The following is a 19,193-nucleotide window of genomic DNA, read 5'->3' on the forward strand; positions in this document are numbered from 1 at the left end:
CTGAAGAGACACCGACAGTGGAGTCAGGAGGGAGGGAGAGGAGGAAAGAGGAGAAGCGGGGCGGATGGGTGGGGAGGTGGGAAGCAAGGCGCCTCACGGCGGTGGCGTCACATGACCACATGTATTTTGTGCTTTTTTGGACAGAAATAAGGTGCGTGCCCGAGTTCTTATTATGACATAAACGTCTGAAAAAAACAAAATGACGAATGCGTCCACTTACAAATAAGACGGATCACCCCTGATGTCAATATTACCTAAATGAAGGGAGACGTCAGCACAGTTTCAAATGACTGGACCCACTTCCTTCCTCCAACCTTCCTCTCTTATTATAATTATAGGTCAGTGCAGCATCTCCCTCATCATTAACACTGTCATCTACCAGTCAAGACAATCACACGCTTGGAAATGTCCCATCATGACATTTCTCTTAAACACAGCCATCATGCACATATGCAGGGTACACATCCATGACTCACAAACAAATGCATAATTACACACATCACATGCAGCAGCAGCAGCACCACAGCACAATCAAAAACGACCACTGTCACCCTGACACACATGTCCTCCACAGCTATCCATGAAGCGCTTTTTTTTGGGTAACACATGACAAAAGTGCTGCTGCAAAGCTACTGAAAATTTCATAATCTAGAGCTGAGCGAGGAGGAGAGGCAGAGAAGGCGGGGGGTGGAGAGCGAGTGAAGCAGGCAGGCAGGGAGCAACTGTGGCAACAGCAGGCTGAGGAGAAGCAGGGCACGAGGAGCCAGAACGGGGAAGCTTGGCGGAAGACGAAGAGGAGGACGGGAGGGAGGGGGGGATGGGTGGGAGAGAGAAACCAAGAGCGGCTTCGACACAGAAGCTCGATCCAGCAGGCAGGGCTGCAGCATCTGCATCCGTGAGGGCCTCAACAGCCATTCGGCGACCCCCTTTTTTGACCCTTGTGGCAAGCGATAAATGGGCTGCGTTTATGGCGCCTTTAGCCCGAAAGCCCCACAGTCACAGAGACATTAATATATGAATGCTATAAGGCCTTCCTATGAGATGCCCATGCATTCCTTGCCGTGCTTTCGCCCTGTTTATGCCATTTGGTGTGCAAAAAAATATATTTTTGCATTGTCTCTAGAGGCATGCTGAAATATTCCTGACAATGTTATTAAAATTGATGAAAATTAAACCGTTACTGTAAGGTAATATTACTGTAAACATCTTTAACCAGTCCACACAAGACAAAATGCTGCGTTTTCTCCGATATACATCCACTGATATGATGGGGCAAGAACTTGTGACAGGGGTGACTTCAGTCATCTTATTTTTGAGACGCTCTGCTGTGTCTGTGGCAGATCTTTGTCCTCAGCAAAACATGTTTTGGTTATCTTGGCTGCAGCATGAAGGACAGCAAATGTGCTCATGCATCCTTGCACATGTTGTCTGTTTCATCTCTGTCCTCTCTTCATCTCTCCCTCCCTCCCTTCCTTCTATGTCCTCTCCTTGAAATCTTTCGCCGGCCTTGAACAGTGATGGCAACCACGACCCGGCCTAGCTCAGCTGAGCGTGGCACAGCCCTGCTCGGGCCACCAACCAGGCGGGGAGGGCCGTTGCTGCGTCATCACCTAGCTAGCCTCCCGGCCTTCTGTCTCAGCTATAAGATGGCCTAAAAGAGCCACGAATCTAGATTTATCTGAAAGATGAGGAGCAACCTTCCTTTACATATATTCCCCCTCATCTTTCTGCACCTCCTTCCTGCAAGGGAGCTATCCAGATGCAACCTGCCACCTCTCAAATGACAAAGACACACAGGGCAAACGTTCTCCCATCAAGGTCACCACCTGATCTGGTGTCACTGCAGCATCGGCTCCCTTTGGTATCAGAATGACACTAGATTAGGGGCCGTAATTAGATTTGCCTGAAGCCAAGAAGCAAAGACAAGAAGCAAGAGCAGAAGCGAGGCTGCACAGCTCACGCGCATGTGTGTCATTAATATGGAACACGTGGGGGGAAATAGACAGGTGAGCTGCATGTAAGCAAGTGAACAATCAACAGTGCCGTGGATCCCTGGACATGTTTGCCACGTGTCATCTGAATCGTGTCTCCTTGTGCGCTGGACTGGTGCGTTACATAACAGTCAGTGTGCACGGTGTAAAGACAGAGAGGTATAACACGGAGACAGACGGAGAGGAACGCTGATGCTGATGCTGTGCAGCCAAACGCACACACGCACAATATCTAAACAAATCTGTTCAGGTAACGACGATGACTAAACACGCCATTACCCTCCTGTTTTGTCAGGGAGGGTTTGCTATATTTTGAGATACTCTGTGTGGACCGAGGTTTACACAACGCTGTTGTCAAAAGGTGCAGCAGTTTTGAAATTAATATATGATCGAAGGAGACCGTCTTGAACGAAAATGCCAATTTTGTTATATAACTTTTTTTTGACTATAAATAGACAACAAACAACGATACCATGGTAGAAGGTTTTAGCCTTCACTGCTCGGTCCTATTATGAACACACGAGCATCGAACTCACCACAGTACACCTTGCATTTGCACTGATGCTTAAGGAGAGAACAGCCATTTTATGATAAATTATTCTCGCACTCCTACGAGTAAAAATGTAGAACTCTTAGAAGCATCTTTAGCTCTACAGCTTTCCACAATACAGTTTCTTTATAGTTTTCAATTTTGAGCCTCTAATTCTCCCTTTTTCAATATCTGCAAGCCGTGTCTTCTGTTCTTTAAGTTCAGAGGCTTTTGCACAACAAAAACAGTTGAGTGAAACAAATGCAGTCTCCAACAGTTTAGGCTAACAGGTGCACATTAAAAGACTGTCAAGGTCACCTGTTTGTCCTCACACTGAGGACGACCAGACGTCAGACATGACAGAAACCCCAGAGAGACACGTGTCTCCTTTAAGACGACCAGAGTCCTCTCAGCCTGCTGCTGCTTCTCTCTCCTGCCACAGATTAAATTTTCAACAATTAGGAAAGTCTGTCATGTGGAACAACGGTCTTTCAACAGTAACTGCTTCTGACCTTTTCCCCAAAGCCCTGTGAGCACATTGGAGATACAGCAACGGCCCACTCAACAGCTCGAGAGCTCGGCTCCAACACTCCCCAAAGGTCTTCGAGGAGCAAAACGTAATTACCTCCCGCAGCCTAATTATAAAATTAAAAATAACTGTAAACATAGCTCCCCTGAAAGTCAAATGTCAAAAAACCCCTAAAAAACCCCACAGTGACTCTGCTGTCTGTGTCATTTCCGGTCATAACTTGTGACTCACTTCAACATAATGAAGTTTCTTATCTACTGAATGCTGTCCAAACCAATTATGTACTAAAATTATGAATGTCTGAGTTTATCCGATGTAACACAACGTCAGAGGGATAACAACACAATCACAATGTCTCAGGTTAAAATTTACTACAACCACTACAGTCAGATGCTACAACTATTTCTTCCAGATGCCACGCAAGCCTTGGATTTTAGTTTTAAACTGAGCTCAACTGATCACAATCAAATCAAAAATCAAAAATCAGATCAAAAGAAAAGTGTTTTATGAGAAAAAGAGTGCAAACACAAATCAGGCCAAGCACAAGGATGGAAAGGTAACAATGATGTTACAGGGTCACATTTTCACTTGCCAAATGCAATATTAAAGGTTTTTGGGAGGAATATTTTGAGCATTTTGGAAGCCTGAGAGTGAGGGACAATGACAGTCAGATACTTTGTTTTAGAATAAAGCCAGCGCTCAATTTGACTAAAATCATTGTTGTGTGTGTGTGTGTGTGTGTGTGTGTGTGTGTGTGTGTGTGTGTGTGTGTGTGTGTGTGAATACTCACTTTTTGAGAATTCACGTAGAATGGGTCCAGATCCTCCAGTGGTACCGCCGCCATTCCCTTAGGGATGTCCCCATAGATGTAGGGCAGGCTCTTCCCAGCCTCCAGGTCACTGTTGGGTTTGGGCTTGTTCTCGTCATCGTCGTCACGGTAGCTGCTGTCCTGCTTGGGTGGCTTTTTGTTCTTCTCCTCTTGGATGCGCAGCTCAAGGACCGCCAAAGATTCTGGAGTAAACTTCCTGAAGCTGTCAGGTCCTGGCGGTGCAAGAAGGGGTGCGGCCATGTTTTCATCCTGCAGCTACTTAGTCTTTAGGTTTGTACCATCCACGGTAGCAGCTCTGCGGGAAGCAGGAGGGGGGAATATAACATGAAATGACGTACTACAAAAATGGTGGCCTGAAATTAACAGTTAGCTGGGTGCCCATTTAGAAAGATTACAGAAAAAGGAGACAATACAGCTGCAAAATGTTATTTTATGCACCAAAAGAACAAGAAAATGTTGAGATCTTGTAATGTTAAATATATATATATATATGTGTGTGTGTGTGTATAAGCATTTGCAGGCTAACAGATCTCCTCCATCTAGTTTATCTCCATTAAGGAAGAGAGCTGAAGAGAACCATTAACAGACATTTGTTAAATGATCCTCTGAAGCAGCAGAGTGTGTGGTTGACTTAAATAAAGAGAATATTTTAGATAAGAGTGTTAAAGAGCAACGCATAATGGTTATTCTCATAAGATGGGGGAAATATCAGATAATATACTGAGGAAGCCTTTTGGATGAGAGGTTTTCACAAGCCTAAAGAAGCCCAGTTGCATTCTTATTTCAAGCTTTCTAGTCAACCATGACCTGGATGACTGTGAACCTACACAGGCAAATGTGTAGGTTTATATAAAAACATGCATATTCAGTCATTTCCAACCTTTGAGGAGCTGTTTTACCAAGAAAGAACTCCAAACCAGTGGTATATGCTTCAGTTGATGAATATGGTCGGTTTTGCCATTTCACCTCAGGTTGTATTTTTTTATTGGTTACATATATTTGCGTTGCCATGGTAAATCAGATGTTGCACAGGTTAACAAACAAATATGTAAATATTAAAGAAGATGTATTTTATAATTAATTGAATGAAGACCAAGTTCCACCTGCACAAAAAATCAAACCACAGGTTTAAAAGTCTCACCCCTCATGACTCTGTTAAACAAAAAGGCTGAGAATAAAAGGCCTTACAGTAAAGGCTTTCTCCAAAACGCAAAGAGGGTAACATGACAAATGTTCAAGCTGCAGGAACACCGGGCAGTGCTGAAGCAAAGAGGAAGGAGCTGAAATTAGCGTTCAGTTAAGCCAGACTTGAAAAATTAACGAAATCATTAGAATTTTTGGAGGATTTCTAAAACATCGCCCTCCCCTCTCTTCGCCCTGTGTTCCACCTGCTGCTGCAGCGCAAAATCCTTTCATTTCAACAGGAGCAAGGTGTCTGCAGCCTGAACAGGACAGGCGGCCATATTTGAGTCAGCGGGCCCCGTCACTTCCCTGCCTCCCTCTTACATAACAGCGTCTAATTGAAATGTTCGACGCGTTAAAGCTGGCATCACACGGGAAAGACTCCACTCTGCGTGTCCCGACACTCGGTGGAAAAAGCACAGGAGACGTGAAGCAGGTGAGGCGAGAGGTCTGTTTTAAAATGGACACCAGAACCTCGGAGCCTTCTGCTGCGAGGCTGGCGCTGTCCGCTTCAGCACTGCACGAGCTCATATTCATACACGTGCGCGCGCACGTGAGTGCCTACAAAAAAGGTGCGGGGGGTGCACACAACCCTCCGTTCTTTTCTTTTTTCTTTTTCTTCCCCGACACCTTCAGGCCTGTAGTTTATCCTTCAAATCTCCTCGATTATTAAGTCGTGGTGGCAACACTCGTCTCGTTATCCGTCCCATCGGCTGCTGCTTACATCTAAGCCTAGCAGTGCGATCAGTGTCACACAGAAACGGAGAACATTCTGGCATCTTCTCGGTCAAATCAACTTGTTTCCTAAAGGTTTGAATTAGCGAGCCACTGCGTTTCCAATCTATTCCTGTGCTGAGCTTCACAGAGAAGCTGTGGGTTATACTGCGCAGTGAAGTGGCCCGCTACAACCAAATTGGCCAAAGCTGTATTGCTGCAGTGGGAGGTTTACATGTTAAAAATTGTCACGCTGAGGTAAGCGCAACCGTGGATCAAAGTCACGAGTGTGGTGTCGATGTAAAAATAACAATCAGGTACATTTTGTCCTCCCTGTGAAACAGCAAACATGGTTTTGTTTTTCTTGGGGTTTTTTTGTCCTCTCCGGGATGTTCTGTGCGCTTTTGCGCGTTGTCTTCAAGGATCTGCACCACACCCGTGAAGCCATGTCGACTGCCAAATCAATAAGGCTCTATCTGTGCACAAATAACCCAGGCTGCGAAGCTAAAAGTAACACACAGTCTGCACCACGGCGTTAAACACGACGATTAGAAAACAGCAATGCTCATGTCACGCCAAAATCACCTGGAGGAATGCAAATTTCCCGTCTGTCGGTGATGGAAAGAAGATCGGGCTACTTACATAGCATCAGCCCCTTCTTGAAGCCTTGTGGGGTTTCAAGTGCATCATCCTTTAGTCCGGAGGATATAAAGAAAAAAGCCCAAATTAAAAATAAAAACCTACAAAGTTTTTTGGGCTTCGAAGAAGTCAGACGGCGCCCTGCCTGAAGCCTAACCTATGAGACATTTTCTCCTCCCTCCCCTGTTTTCTAATCAGTACCTCCGATCCTCGGTGAAATGGTTAATCTGATAAATTCCGACAACAACTGGCTGTTAAATATATTTCCCTCCCTCTTCGCACTGGTTCAGCCGGTAGATGCCCATCGAGCGCAGACACCCTGTTTCGTCGCGCTCGCTCCCCCAAAAAAAGATGCGGGGCAGTGTGCAGCTCTGCGACATTTAGGCTACGCAGGGATAGCCTACCGACGGAGAGAAAATCTGCCCTCACCTACCGACGCGCGCCAGGCTTTCCCCAACGGTTACAAGCGAAGGATACTCACTTCGTAAGCGTTACAATGAATCCAGAGAGCCGTTGCAGGACTGCAGATGTGAAAAAGCTTGGGGAGAAACTGCGGTTGTCGCCATATTGTTGCTGCTACCTTCCCCCTCAGCGCGAGCGGTTTTCCTGCATAATTGATGACTCTCAGCAGAATGTGAGGGAGTGTCGGAGAGCGCGTTTCGTAAAATCGTAAAGGTCATTTAGGCCCGCAGACTCCAAACCCCCCCAGTGAGCGCCTCACAGCACAGGATCAGGGATGATCCATGGTGAGAGACTGTGCGCAGAAAACACGCTCAAGGTTTTCCTGACAAAACGCATTGGCTCACTGTGTGAGCAGTGTGTGTGTGCAGTGTGTGTGTAATGTGTGTGTAATGCAGGAATTTATCATGTGTAGGCATTCAAATAGGGGAGGCCACTACATGTCTGAGATATGGGAAGAAAATAATAGTTTCTTGAGGACATTAAAGCTGATGAGTGAATGAAAAGACAGTTACGCACACGCGCGCGCGAACACACAACTAACGCCTTAATTGTTTCTCTTTCTCACATGTTCAGTGTTATAAACATTTGTTCACTTATCGTCACATACTTGCAAATATATTATTTAAGCCGAGCACCTCATCTCCAAATGACTGTTTTCACTTACAGGCCTCCTCCAGCACTTCGCCCTTTAATAGCACAAATTTAAATGCAAATAGGCAGCTCTTAATCCGGTAACCTGCCCTCTGTCTTTTTGCTGTTACGTAATGCGCGAGCTCGTGTGTGAATCAATCCAAACGGAGCCTTAAAATATATCAAGAGCTTTCACGTTTCTGTAGAGTAGCTGCTTTTCCGTTAAAACTTTTTTTACGCAGATCAAAAGAGCTGAACGTGCACCTGACGTCATCGGTGGTCGGAACAGTTTCTGTTTGCGATCAAAAATACACACATATATATTTATATTTACATTTATGAAGGAAAAGAGTTGAAACTAAATGGAGTTAAAAGGTTTTCTCCTGTGTCTGAACGTCTGCTATTTGACCGCATTATCCACTTCGCCACAGAAGAGTGAGTACCTGCAGAAGTTTTAGTGTTATTTCTTCTTTTCCTCCACTTTTTAGTAAAGTATTCAGCCAGTTTTTGGTTATCAGTAACTTCAGATCCTGTTTTGCGGGGGGGGTTTTCGGCGTTTTGTTTTTTTTGTTGTTGTTGTTTTTTAGCAAAGCCCCTCTTTCTTGGACCCGAGTGTTATTTAGGTGAATTTTTCTAATTTTCTAATGAACTAATATAAGTTTTGTTTTGTTTTGTTTTAAACAGGTGTCTCAGTTCAGCTTTTTGGCTAATATTGAGCCGCTAACTTTACTGGGTCCATGTGCTGACTGTGACTCAGCACTTTACCTGATAAACATTTTATTTGTGTTATGATATGATGATGTCTCAGTGATACACTCAGTTCACTTCCTCGCTGAAAATGTACTTTCTTTGTTTCTTTACTAACAGAAAGATTAATTAGCACATCACCCGCAGTTTTGCAATTTAAGAAAAATTAAACCATTCACCCACTATTCACTATTATGTGTTATCACAAAAGCAGACAAAAACAACTAATACAATTTTATTCAAATTTTTATATTTTATATATATTCGTTTGGTTTCTATCACCACTGCTGTCACCAAAACCTATATAATCATTGGCTATTTTGGATGTCTGTTGCGCTTTGAAAATTATTCGGTAGCACTTTTTAGTACAGCTCGGCAAGAATGTGGTAATAGGGGGGTGAACAAGGAGAAACAAGCAGGTAACAGTATAAAAATAGCAGGTTATTACCCCAGAAAGTTAATGTTGGATCCCTCTCAATAATCCAGTTAAGGCGATATTACTAGTATCCAAGTAATGTCCAAGTAATTAAGGTTAATGCTATTATCATTATATGGTAATAGTATCCTAATATGTTAAAGCGTCAACCAGTACTACAATATTATTGTGAGACTACGACCAATATGACCTGTATGTTTGAGTGGTGAGTAACACTAGAAAGGAGCTTTAATGTGTTTTTCACATTAAAATGAGAAACACATTTAAAGTTTACGTACAAGTCAACTTAAAACCTTTTTTTTTATTATCTTTATTAGGTTGTGGGGAACGGCCTCTTTTTGGTCCTCCAGGTGCTTCTCGGATCGTGGGTGGCCGGGAAGCTCCCGAGGGGGCGTGGCCATGGCAGGTCAGCATCCAGATCCAATACAGACACCACTGTGGTGGCACTATCCTCAGCAGCGTCTGGGTGCTCACTGCCACACACTGCTTCTACCATCACCTGTGAGTCCCTTAAAAGTAACAGTTAGGGCACTTTGCACAAACAATTGGGGGGGGGGTCTTTACCTCAACGTTATTGGCATGAAGGTAAACGCTGACGTATATGTATATGTTGTTGTTTTTTGGTTTTTTTGTCCTCTCCGGGATGTTCTGTGCGCTTTTGCGCGTTGTCTTCAAGGATCTGCACCACACCCGTGAAGCCATGTCGACTGCCAAATCAATAAGGCTCTATCTGTGCACAAATAACCCAGGCTGCGAAGCTAAAAGTAACACACAGTCTGCACCACGGCGTTAAACACGACGATTAGAAAACAGCAATGCTCATGTCACGCCAAAATCACCTGGAGGAATGCAAATTTCCCGTCTGTCGGTGATGGAAAGAAGATCGGGCTACTTACATAGCATCAGCCCCTTCTTGAAGCCTTGTGGGGTTTCAAGTGCATCATCCTTTAGTCCGGAGGATATAAAGAAAAAAGCCCAAATTAAAAATAAAAACCTACAAAGTTTTTTGGGCTTCGAAGAAGTCAGACGGCGCCCTGCCTGAAGCCTAACCTATGAGACATTTTCTCCTCCCTCCCCTGTTTTCTAATCAGTGCCTCCGATCCTCGGTGAAATGGTTAATCTGATAAATTCCGACAACAACTGGCTGTTAAATATATTTCCCTCCCTCTTCGCACTGGTCGGTAGATGCCCATCGAGCGCAGACACCCTGTTTCGTCGCGCTCGCTCCCCCAAAAAAAGATGCGGGGCAGTGTGCAGCTCTGCGACATTTAGGCTACGCAGGGATAAATGCAATATTAAAGGTTTTTGGGAGGAATATTTTGAGCATTTTGGAAGCCTGAGAGTGAGGGACAATGACAGTCAGATACTTTGTTTTAGAATAAAGCCAGCGCTCAATTTGACTAAAATCATTGTTGTGTGTGTGTGTGTGTGTGTGTGTGTGTGTGTGTGTGTGTGTGTGTGTGTGTGTGTGTGAATACTCACTTTTTGAGAATTCACGTAGAATGGGTCCAGATCCTCCAGTGGTACCGCCGCCATTCCCTTAGGGATGTCCCCATAGATGTAGGGCAGGCTCTTCCCAGCCTCCAGGTCACTGTTGGGTTTGGGCTTGTTCTCGTCATCGTCGTCACGGTAGCTGCTGTCCTGCTTGGGTGGCTTTTTGTTCTTCTCCTCTTGGATGCGCAGCTCAAGGACCGCCAAAGATTCTGGAGTAAACTTCCTGAAGCTGTCAGGTCCTGGCGGTGCAAGAAGGGGTGCGGCCATGTTTTCATCCTGCAGCTACTTAGTCTTTAGGTTTGTACCATCCACGGTAGCAGCTCTGCGGGAAGCAGGAGGGGGGAATATAACATGAAATGACGTACTACAAAAATGGTGGCCTGAAATTAACAGTTAGCTGGGTGCCCATTTAGAAAGATTACAGAAAAAGGAGACAATACAGCTGCAAAATGTTATTTTATGCACCAAAAGAACAAGAAAATGTTGAGATCTTGTAATGTTAAATATATATATATATATGTGTGTGTGTGTGTATAAGCATTTGCAGGCTAACAGATCTCCTCCATCTAGTTTATCTCCATTAAGGAAGAGAGCTGAAGAGAACCATTAACAGACATTTGTTAAATGATCCTCTGAAGCAGCAGAGTGTGTGGTTGACTTAAATAAAGAGAATATTTTAGATAAGAGTGTTAAAGAGCAACGCATAATGGTTATTCTCATAAGATGGGGGAAATATCAGATAATATACTGAGGAAGCCTTTTGGATGAGAGGTTTTCACAAGCCTAAAGAAGCCCAGTTGCATTCTTATTTCAAGCTTTCTAGTCAACCATGACCTGGATGACTGTGAACCTACACAGGCAAATGTGTAGGTTTATATAAAAACATGCATATTCAGTCATTTCCAACCTTTGAGGAGCTGTTTTACCAAGAAAGAACTCCAAACCAGTGGTATATGCTTCAGTTGATGAATATGGTCGGTTTTGCCATTTCACCTCAGGTTGTATTTTTTTATTGGTTACATATATTTGCGTTGCCATGGTAAATCAGATGTTGCACAGGTTAACAAACAAATATGTAAATATTAAAGAAGATGTATTTTATAATTAATTGAATGAAGACCAAGTTCCACCTGCACAAAAAATCAAACCACAGGTTTAAAAGTCTCACCCCTCATGACTCTGTTAAACAAAAAGGCTGAGAATAAAAGGCCTTACAGTAAAGGCTTTCTCCAAAACGCAAAGAGGGTAACATGACAAATGTTCAAGCTGCAGGAACACCGGGCAGTGCTGAAGCAAAGAGGAAGGAGCTGAAATTAGCGTTCAGTTAAGCCAGACTTGAAAAATTAACGAAATCATTAGAATTTTTGGAGGATTTCTAAAACATCGCCCTCCCCTCTCTTCGCCCTGTGTTCCACCTGCTGCTGCAGCGCAAAATCCTTTCATTTCAACAGGAGCAAGGTGTCTGCAGCCTGAACAGGACAGGCGGCCATATTTGAGTCAGCGGGCCCCGTCACTTCCCTGCCTCCCTCTTACATAACAGCGTCTAATTGAAATGTTCGACGCGTTAAAGCTGGCATCACACGGGAAAGACTCCACTCTGCGTGTCCCGACACTCGGTGGAAAAAGCACAGGAGACGTGAAGCAGGTGAGGCGAGAGGTCTGTTTTAAAATGGACACCAGAACCTCGGAGCCTTCTGCTGCGAGGCTGGCGCTGTCCGCTTCAGCACTGCACGAGCTCATATTCATACACGTGCGCGCGCACGTGAGTGCCTACAAAAAAGGTGCGGGGGGTGCACACAACCCTCCGTTCTTTTCTTTTTTCTTTTTCTTCCCCGACACCTTCAGGCCTGTAGTTTATCCTTCAAATCTCCTCGATTATTAAGTCGTGGTGGCAACACTCGTCTCGTTATCCGTCCCATCGGCTGCTGCTTACATCTAAGCCTAGCAGTGCGATCAGTGTCACACAGAAACGGAGAACATTCTGGCATCTTCTCGGTCAAATCAACTTGTTTCCTAAAGGTTTGAATTAGCGAGCCACTGCGTTTCCAATCTATTCCTGTGCTGAGCTTCACAGAGAAGCTGTGGGTTATACTGCGCAGTGAAGTGGCCCGCTACAACCAAATTGGCCAAAGCTGTATTGCTGCAGTGGGAGGTTTACATGTTAAAAATTGTCACGCTGAGGTAAGCGCAACCGTGGATCAAAGTCACGAGTGTGGTGTCGATGTAAAAATAACAATCAGGTACATTTTGTCCTCCCTGTGAAACAGCAAACATGGTTTTGTTTTTCTTGGGGTTTTTTTGTCCTCTCCGGGATGTTCTGTGCGCTTTTGCGCGTTGTCTTCAAGGATCTGCACCACACCCGTGAAGCCATGTCGACTGCCAAATCAATAAGGCTCTATCTGTGCACAAATAACCCAGGCTGCGAAGCTAAAAGTAACACACAGTCTGCACCACGGCGTTAAACACGACGATTAGAAAACAGCAATGCTCATGTCACGCCAAAATCACCTGGAGGAATGCAAATTTCCCGTCTGTCGGTGATGGAAAGAAGATCGGGCTACTTACATAGCATCAGCCCCTTCTTGAAGCCTTGTGGGGTTTCAAGTGCATCATCCTTTAGTCCGGAGGATATAAAGAAAAAAGCCCAAATTAAAAATAAAAACCTACAAAGTTTTTTGGGCTTCGAAGAAGTCAGACGGCGCCCTGCCTGAAGCCTAACCTATGAGACATTTTCTCCTCCCTCCCCTGTTTTCTAATCAGTACCTCCGATCCTCGGTGAAATGGTTAATCTGATAAATTCCGACAACAACTGGCTGTTAAATATATTTCCCTCCCTCTTCGCACTGGTCGGTAGATGCCCATCGAGCGCAGACACCCTGTTTCGTCGCGCTCGCTCCCCCAAAAAAAGATGCGGGGCAGTGTGCAGCTCTGCGACATTTAGGCTACGCAGGGATAGCCTACCGACGGAGAGAAAATCTGCCCTCACCTACCGACGCGCGCCAGGCTTTCCCCAACGGTTACAAGCGAAGGATACTCACTTCGTAAGCGTTACAATGAATCCAGAGAGCCGTTGCAGGACTGCAGATGTGAAAAAGCTTGGGGAGAAACTGCGGTTGTCGCCATATTGTTGCTGCTACCTTCCCCCTCAGCGCGAGCGGTTTTCCTGCATAATTGATGACTCTCAGCAGAATGTGAGGGAGTGTCGGAGAGCGCGTTTCGTAAAATCGTAAAGGTCATTTAGGCCCGCAGACTCCAAACCCCCCCAGTGAGCGCCTCACAGCACAGGATCAGGGATGATCCATGGTGAGAGACTGTGCGCAGAAAACACGCTCAAGGTTTTCCTGACAAAACGCATTGGCTCACTGTGTGAGCAGTGTGTGTGTGCAGTGTGTGTGTAATGTGTGTGTAATGCAGGAATTTATCATGTGTAGGCATTCAAATAGGGGAGGCCACTACATGTCTGAGATATGGGAAGAAAATAATAGTTTCTTGAGGACATTAAAGCTGATGAGTGAATGAAAAGACAGTTACGCACACGCGCGCGCGAACACACAACTAACGCCTTAATTGTTTCTCTTTCTCACATGTTCAGTGTTATAAACATTTGTTCACTTATCGTCACATACTTGCAAATATATTATTTAAGCCGAGCACCTCATCTCCAAATGACTGTTTTCACTTACAGGCCTCCTCCAGCACTTCGCCCTTTAATAGCACAAATTTAAATGCAAATAGGCAGCTCTTAATCCGGTAACCTGCCCTCTGTCTTTTTGCTGTTACGTAATGCGCGAGCTCGTGTGTGAATCAATCCAAACGGAGCCTTAAAATATATCAAGAGCTTTCACGTTTCTGTAGAGTAGCTGCTTTTCCGTTAAAACTTTTTTTACGCAGATCAAAAGAGCTGAACGTGCACCTGACGTCATCGGTGGTCGGAACAGTTTCTGTTTGCGATCAAAAATACACACATATATATTTATATTTACATTTATGAAGGAAAAGAGTTGAAACTAAATGGAGTTAAAAGGTTTTCTCCTGTGTCTGAACGTCTGCTATTTGACCGCATTATCCACTTCGCCACAGAAGAGTGAGTACCTGCAGAAGTTTTAGTGTTATTTCTTCTTTTCCTCCACTTTTTAGTAAAGTATTCAGCCAGTTTTTGGTTATCAGTAACTTCAGATCCTGTTTTGCGGGGGGGGTTTTCGGCGTTTTGTTTTTTTTGTTGTTGTTGTTTTTTAGCAAAGCCCCTCTTTCTTGGACCCGAGTGTTATTTAGGTGAATTTTTCTAATTTTCTAATGAACTAATATAAGTTTTGTTTTGTTTTGTTTTAAACAGGTGTCTCAGTTCAGCTTTTTGGCTAATATTGAGCCGCTAACTTTACTGGGTCCATGTGCTGACTGTGACTCAGCACTTTACCTGATAAACATTTTATTTGTGTTATGATATGATGATGTCTCAGTGATACACTCAGTTCACTTCCTCGCTGAAAATGTACTTTCTTTGTTTCTTTACTAACAGAAAGATTAATTAGCACATCACCCGCAGTTTTGCAATTTAAGAAAAATTAAACCATTCACCCACTATTCACTATTATGTGTTATCACAAAAGCAGACAAAAACAACTAATACAATTTTATTCAAATTTTTATATTTTATATATATTCGTTTGGTTTCTATCACCACTGCTGTCACCAAAACCTATATAATCATTGGCTATTTTGGATGTCTGTTGCGCTTTGAAAATTATTCGGTAGCACTTTTTAGTACAGCTCGGCAAGAATGTGGTAATAGGGGGGTGAACAAGGAGAAACAAGCAGGTAACAGTATAAAAATAGCAGGTTATTACCCCAGAAAGTTAATGTTGGATCCCTCTCAATAATCCAGTTAAGGCGATATTACTAGTATCCAAGTAATGTCCAAGTAATTAAGGTTAATGCTATTATCATTATATGGTAATAGTATCCTAATATGTTAAAGCGTCAACCAGTACTACAATATTATTGTGAGACTACGACCAATATGACCTGTATGTTTGAGTGGTGAGTAACACTAGAAAGGAGCTTTAATGTGTTTTTCACATTAAAATGAGAAACACATTTAAAGTTTACGTACAAGTCAACTTAAAACCTTTTTTTTTATTATCTTTATTAGGTTGTGGGGAACGGCCTCTTTTTGGTCCTCCAGGTGCTTCTCGGATCGTGGGTGGCCGGGAAGCTCCCGAGGGGGCGTGGCCATGGCAGGTCAGCATCCAGATCCAATACAGACACCACTGTGGTGGCACTATCCTCAGCAGCGTCTGGGTGCTCACTGCCACACACTGCTTCTACCATCACCTGTGAGTCCCTTAAAAGTAACAGTTAGGGCACTTTGCACAAACAATTGGGGGGGGGGTCTTTACCTCAACGTTATTGGCATGAAGGTAAACGCTGACGTATATGTATATGTTGTTGTTTTTTTACACTCTTTTCTTTTGTGTCCAGACGGATCGGCCTGAGCTATTTTCGTGTGGTGGCAGGACTAAATACGCTATCTTCTCCAGGAAAATACGCCCAGGTCCGCTCCATCAGGGGAGTGAAAATGCACGATGGTTACAACATTTTCACATCCGATAACGATGTGACGCTGTTGCTGCTCAGCTCGCCCTTTAAGTTCACCAACTACATCCAACCTATTTGCCTTCCTGGTGATGTGATCCACGAGGCCATGCTCAACCTCAGCCACTGCTTCGTCAGTGGATGGGGAAGCACCTATTACAAAGGTGGGAAAGGCCAGAGTTACTATTTTAAAATAAGAAAAATTTGTATTTAGTTTAGGGCAGGGATGTCAAACATAAGGTCTGGGGGGCAAAATTGGAGCCAATATGGCCCATTTTACATTTTTGGAAAAAGTGAATTTAAAATTTTTGGACTTTTAAACTTATTTTTATAAGTTTTACAACTTTACATGCTGACAAAGACCAACACCCACACCCATTTATACTATATCAAAGGAGCTAAGTAATAGATAAACAAGTAAATGACAAAAAAGTTTGTTTTCCATTTTCTACCATAGAAACTTTAGTTCAACAAAAGAACATTTTTGAAAATTAATAAAACCTGTTTGTTGTTTTTGTAAATAGGTAATAGGAGAGTGTGTACAGTGAGATAGCAGAACTTTTTCTTCAATTTTACACATTTATCAGGTAGAGAAACAGAGATTTACTACTGAAGATTTACTTTTTATCTTTTATTAACACATGTGAATGTGGGCTCTGCCAGCTCCTGGCAACACAAGTCAGATGAAAGGTTAAGAAAATGATTGAAATAGCTGAGTTTATTGATGTCAACCAAAGCATGCAAAAAGTGAAGGGGTTCTGAAGTATTTGCAGCTGTATTATCTGTATGTCCGGTTTTAGAAGTCATCAGTGCAGCAGACAAACTTCTCATCCTCTGGAAGTTTAATGTGAGAGCAGGAAAAGTTTACAAAGAGAACGATGAGAAATTTTAGTAAAGGTGAAATGAACTCCACTGGCAAGTGAACGCAACATCTACTTGACTATTATGTGGCTTGCAATGCTGCCTTTCATAAGTTCTTATCAACAGAGATAATGCACGTTGCTGAATGTTAGAGCTCGTCTTAGCCTTGAAGCCTACCTCATAAGATGAAAACTAGAAAACTTGATGTTGTGAAGCTGGCATGTGCTGAATACCAAAAAGATTTGCCAGGGCAGTTGAACTGGCTCTTGAAGATTCTCAAGAACATCTTGAGATCTTGAAGGCTGCTACTCAAAATACAGCCCGCTGGTTTTCAGAGGATTGTGTAGAAATCCAGAAACTTCTAGAAAGTCAGAACCAGCCTTCCTCACAGTAAAGACCAAAACGCAGAAAGAAAGAAGAAAGAAACACTTGGAGTTCCTGATGCTACAAAAAGAAGGAGAAGAATTGCAGATTCTGTCAGATAAGAACGACTCCCAAGGCTTGTTTGCTGCACTGAAGGCAAACTGTGGTATCCACATGATGTGACATCTGACAGGAGATATGAAGGACACCACTGAGTGATGAAAGGAACGGTTTTAGAACCTCTTTAACACAACTTCAAGTCCCAGTTAGAGCTCGGCTGTGTATATCCATTTCAATGGATGAGCCATAGAAAGCACTCAAGGAAACTAGGAAAAGTCGGGTATCAGGTCAGGCTCTTATATCTCTACAACAACTCCTGGAAACAGAAAAGATCACACAGAATAGAAAGAAAGAATCAGTGAAACGCCATATGGAGATCACTGGGATGCACTCTGAAACCTGAGAAGTGCAGAGTTGTCAAATCAGGTGTTCATGCTGCGCAAGGCATTTGTTGACCAGATTACAGGGCCTCACAAATAAGGTGGCACATCAGCTTCGAGTTGGGCGGTCACTCAGCGCAACAGATGTGGAAAACTGTCATTTCTAGGGCAGGTCGCACAAGTGTGGCTATCACAGTCTACAACTGAGTCACAATGGGCTGCTAGTGACCTGTTTTTGAATATATTATATCATGTAGATACTGAAAGCATGATTATTTTCCTCTGTTTTTAAATGTCACTCTCACATTACGTCACATATATTAATAAAGTTTTTTCAAAGCATCTTTGGTGTGTGAACTGCAGGCCCGCTGACGAACAAACTGCAGGAAGCTGAGGTGGAGCTCATCGACAGACAAACATGTAACCGGGTCACCTGGTATAACGGCATCATCACTGAGAAGATGATCTGCGCAGGACTGGAGAGCGGAGCAGCCGATTCCTGTCAGGTGCTGATCCTTGGGTTTTGTTTTTGTTTTTTATTAAGTCACTACGGGCTGGTTGAAAGAAAACTTCACACTGTTTGTGTCTGCTTCAGGGTGACAGCGGGGGCCCGCTGCAGTGCTACAGCGAGAATCAGGATAGGTTTTATCTGGTTGGCGTGACGAGCTTCGGAGACGAGTGTGGACTTCCTCTCAAGCCTGGGGTGTACGCACGAGTCAGCATTTTTTCAAAGTGGCTGACTGCGAGTCAGACAGCGGTAGCAGCATCTGTCCACAGAGCGAGCACGGGAGTCATCGCAGCTCTGCTCGCTGCTGCTTTGACGCTGCTCTGAAACATCCAGACTGGCAGCAATAAACATCCAAACTAAAGCAAACAGCTCTGAACGCCACACGCTTATTTTTTCATATACAGTTCATAACAACAACCCTGTTAGAGCTGTCAGAGCTTTTTTAAAGGCACGGGAGAGCCACATTTCTTATTCAGCAGCTTACTTTGGAGTGATGGTGTAACTTGTTGTCAAGCCAGAAACGCTCTGATTGTTTCACATGATATCTGTGTTTATTAATTTTCTTTGTACAGCATGTAAATACAGACAGAGACACATCTATGTGATGACATATGCTTCGTCTTAAAATTAGCTCACATTTTCTAACAAGTTGCTTTTGTTATCAGTAATAGAAGGAGGGTTAAGACGTGCTAATATGGATGGTTTTTATTTCTCTGCTGCAAGGAGTTGTTTCCTTTGGAGAGACGAGTCCATTAGAAATACGACAGCTGTAATATGACTGAAAGGCAGCTGCTTCCTTGGAATTCACTTTATTGGCGACATTTCCACAACAACTTATCTTGCTTAGATTATCTCATAGAGTTTTAAAGGCACTCAGCAGAAGAGAGAAGAGCTTTTAAACTCCTGAGTGGGTACAAAAAAGATGTCAGAGCTTTTATTTATTAGGAAGACCAGAAGTTTCCCTTTTTTTCCTAATAAAAGCTTTAAAATATCCAGAAAAAAACTTTATTAATAAGAGCGACAGATTGTATTAAGATGTTAAAAGGCTTAAGTTTAATTCCTGGATTAATGGCATGTCTGTAGGTGATTATATAAATGTATTAACAGCCTGATTTTAACTGATTAGCCTGATCTAGATGGTGTTTTTAAGAAAGCTTTTCTTTTAAGAAACACATTTCCAGTGTCAAATAAAACTAAATTATTCTGTTTCAGAAATTGAATTATTCTTGCATTAATATATATATATA

General features: G+C 43.3%; 2 protein-coding genes and 1 long non-coding RNA gene across 8 annotated transcripts in view; 1 reads left to right on the top strand and 2 right to left on the bottom strand.

Moving 5' to 3' along the window:
- The window catches only part of scn8aa (sodium channel, voltage gated, type VIII, alpha subunit a), a 51,388-nt gene extending 41,432 nt beyond the window's left edge, over positions 1-9,956 (bottom strand). For 4 of the 6 annotated variants that reach the window (XM_005914831.2, XM_005914829.2, XM_014339486.2 and 1 more), the window contains exons 1-2: positions 6,895-7,175; positions 3,840-4,173 (exon numbers count right to left, since the gene is read on the bottom strand). In XM_005914831.2, the coding sequence (XP_005914893.1) occupies positions 3,840-4,118 (279 nt within the window). In that variant the 5' untranslated portion in view covers positions 4,119-4,173; positions 6,895-7,175. Of the gene's footprint in view, positions 1-3,839; positions 4,174-6,416; positions 6,704-6,894; positions 7,176-9,584 lie in introns of those variants that run through there. The other 2 variants (XM_042228001.1, XM_042227999.1) reach the window with 2 other exon arrangements.
- A 183-nt stretch (positions 9,957-10,139) lies between these two features.
- On the bottom strand, positions 10,140-14,051 carry LOC121815771. Its single transcript, XR_006055343.1, has 2 exons — positions 13,221-14,051; positions 10,140-10,504 (listed from the first exon to the last, which is right to left on the bottom strand). It is a non-coding gene; the product is annotated as an uncharacterized LOC121815771 (long non-coding RNA).
- Positions 14,052-14,101: 50 nt separating this feature from the next.
- Positions 14,102-18,312, top strand: LOC102310288 (transmembrane protease serine 12). Its single transcript, XM_042228011.1, has 5 exons — positions 14,102-14,266; positions 15,332-15,515; positions 15,661-15,938; positions 17,802-17,944; positions 18,034-18,312. The coding sequence occupies exons 1-5, from the start codon at positions 14,194-14,196 to the stop codon at positions 18,268-18,270; spliced, it is 915 nt and encodes a 304-aa protein (XP_042083945.1). The 5' UTR covers positions 14,102-14,193; the 3' UTR covers positions 18,271-18,312.
- Positions 18,313-19,193: the final 881 nt, after the last annotated feature.

Source organism: Haplochromis burtoni, unplaced genomic scaffold (genome assembly GCF_018398535.1).
Source record: "Haplochromis burtoni strain Fernald_Lab_line unplaced genomic scaffold, NCSU_Asbu1 Contig_9, whole genome shotgun sequence".
NCBI classification, from domain to species: domain Eukaryota; kingdom Metazoa; phylum Chordata; class Actinopteri; order Cichliformes; family Cichlidae; genus Haplochromis; species Haplochromis burtoni.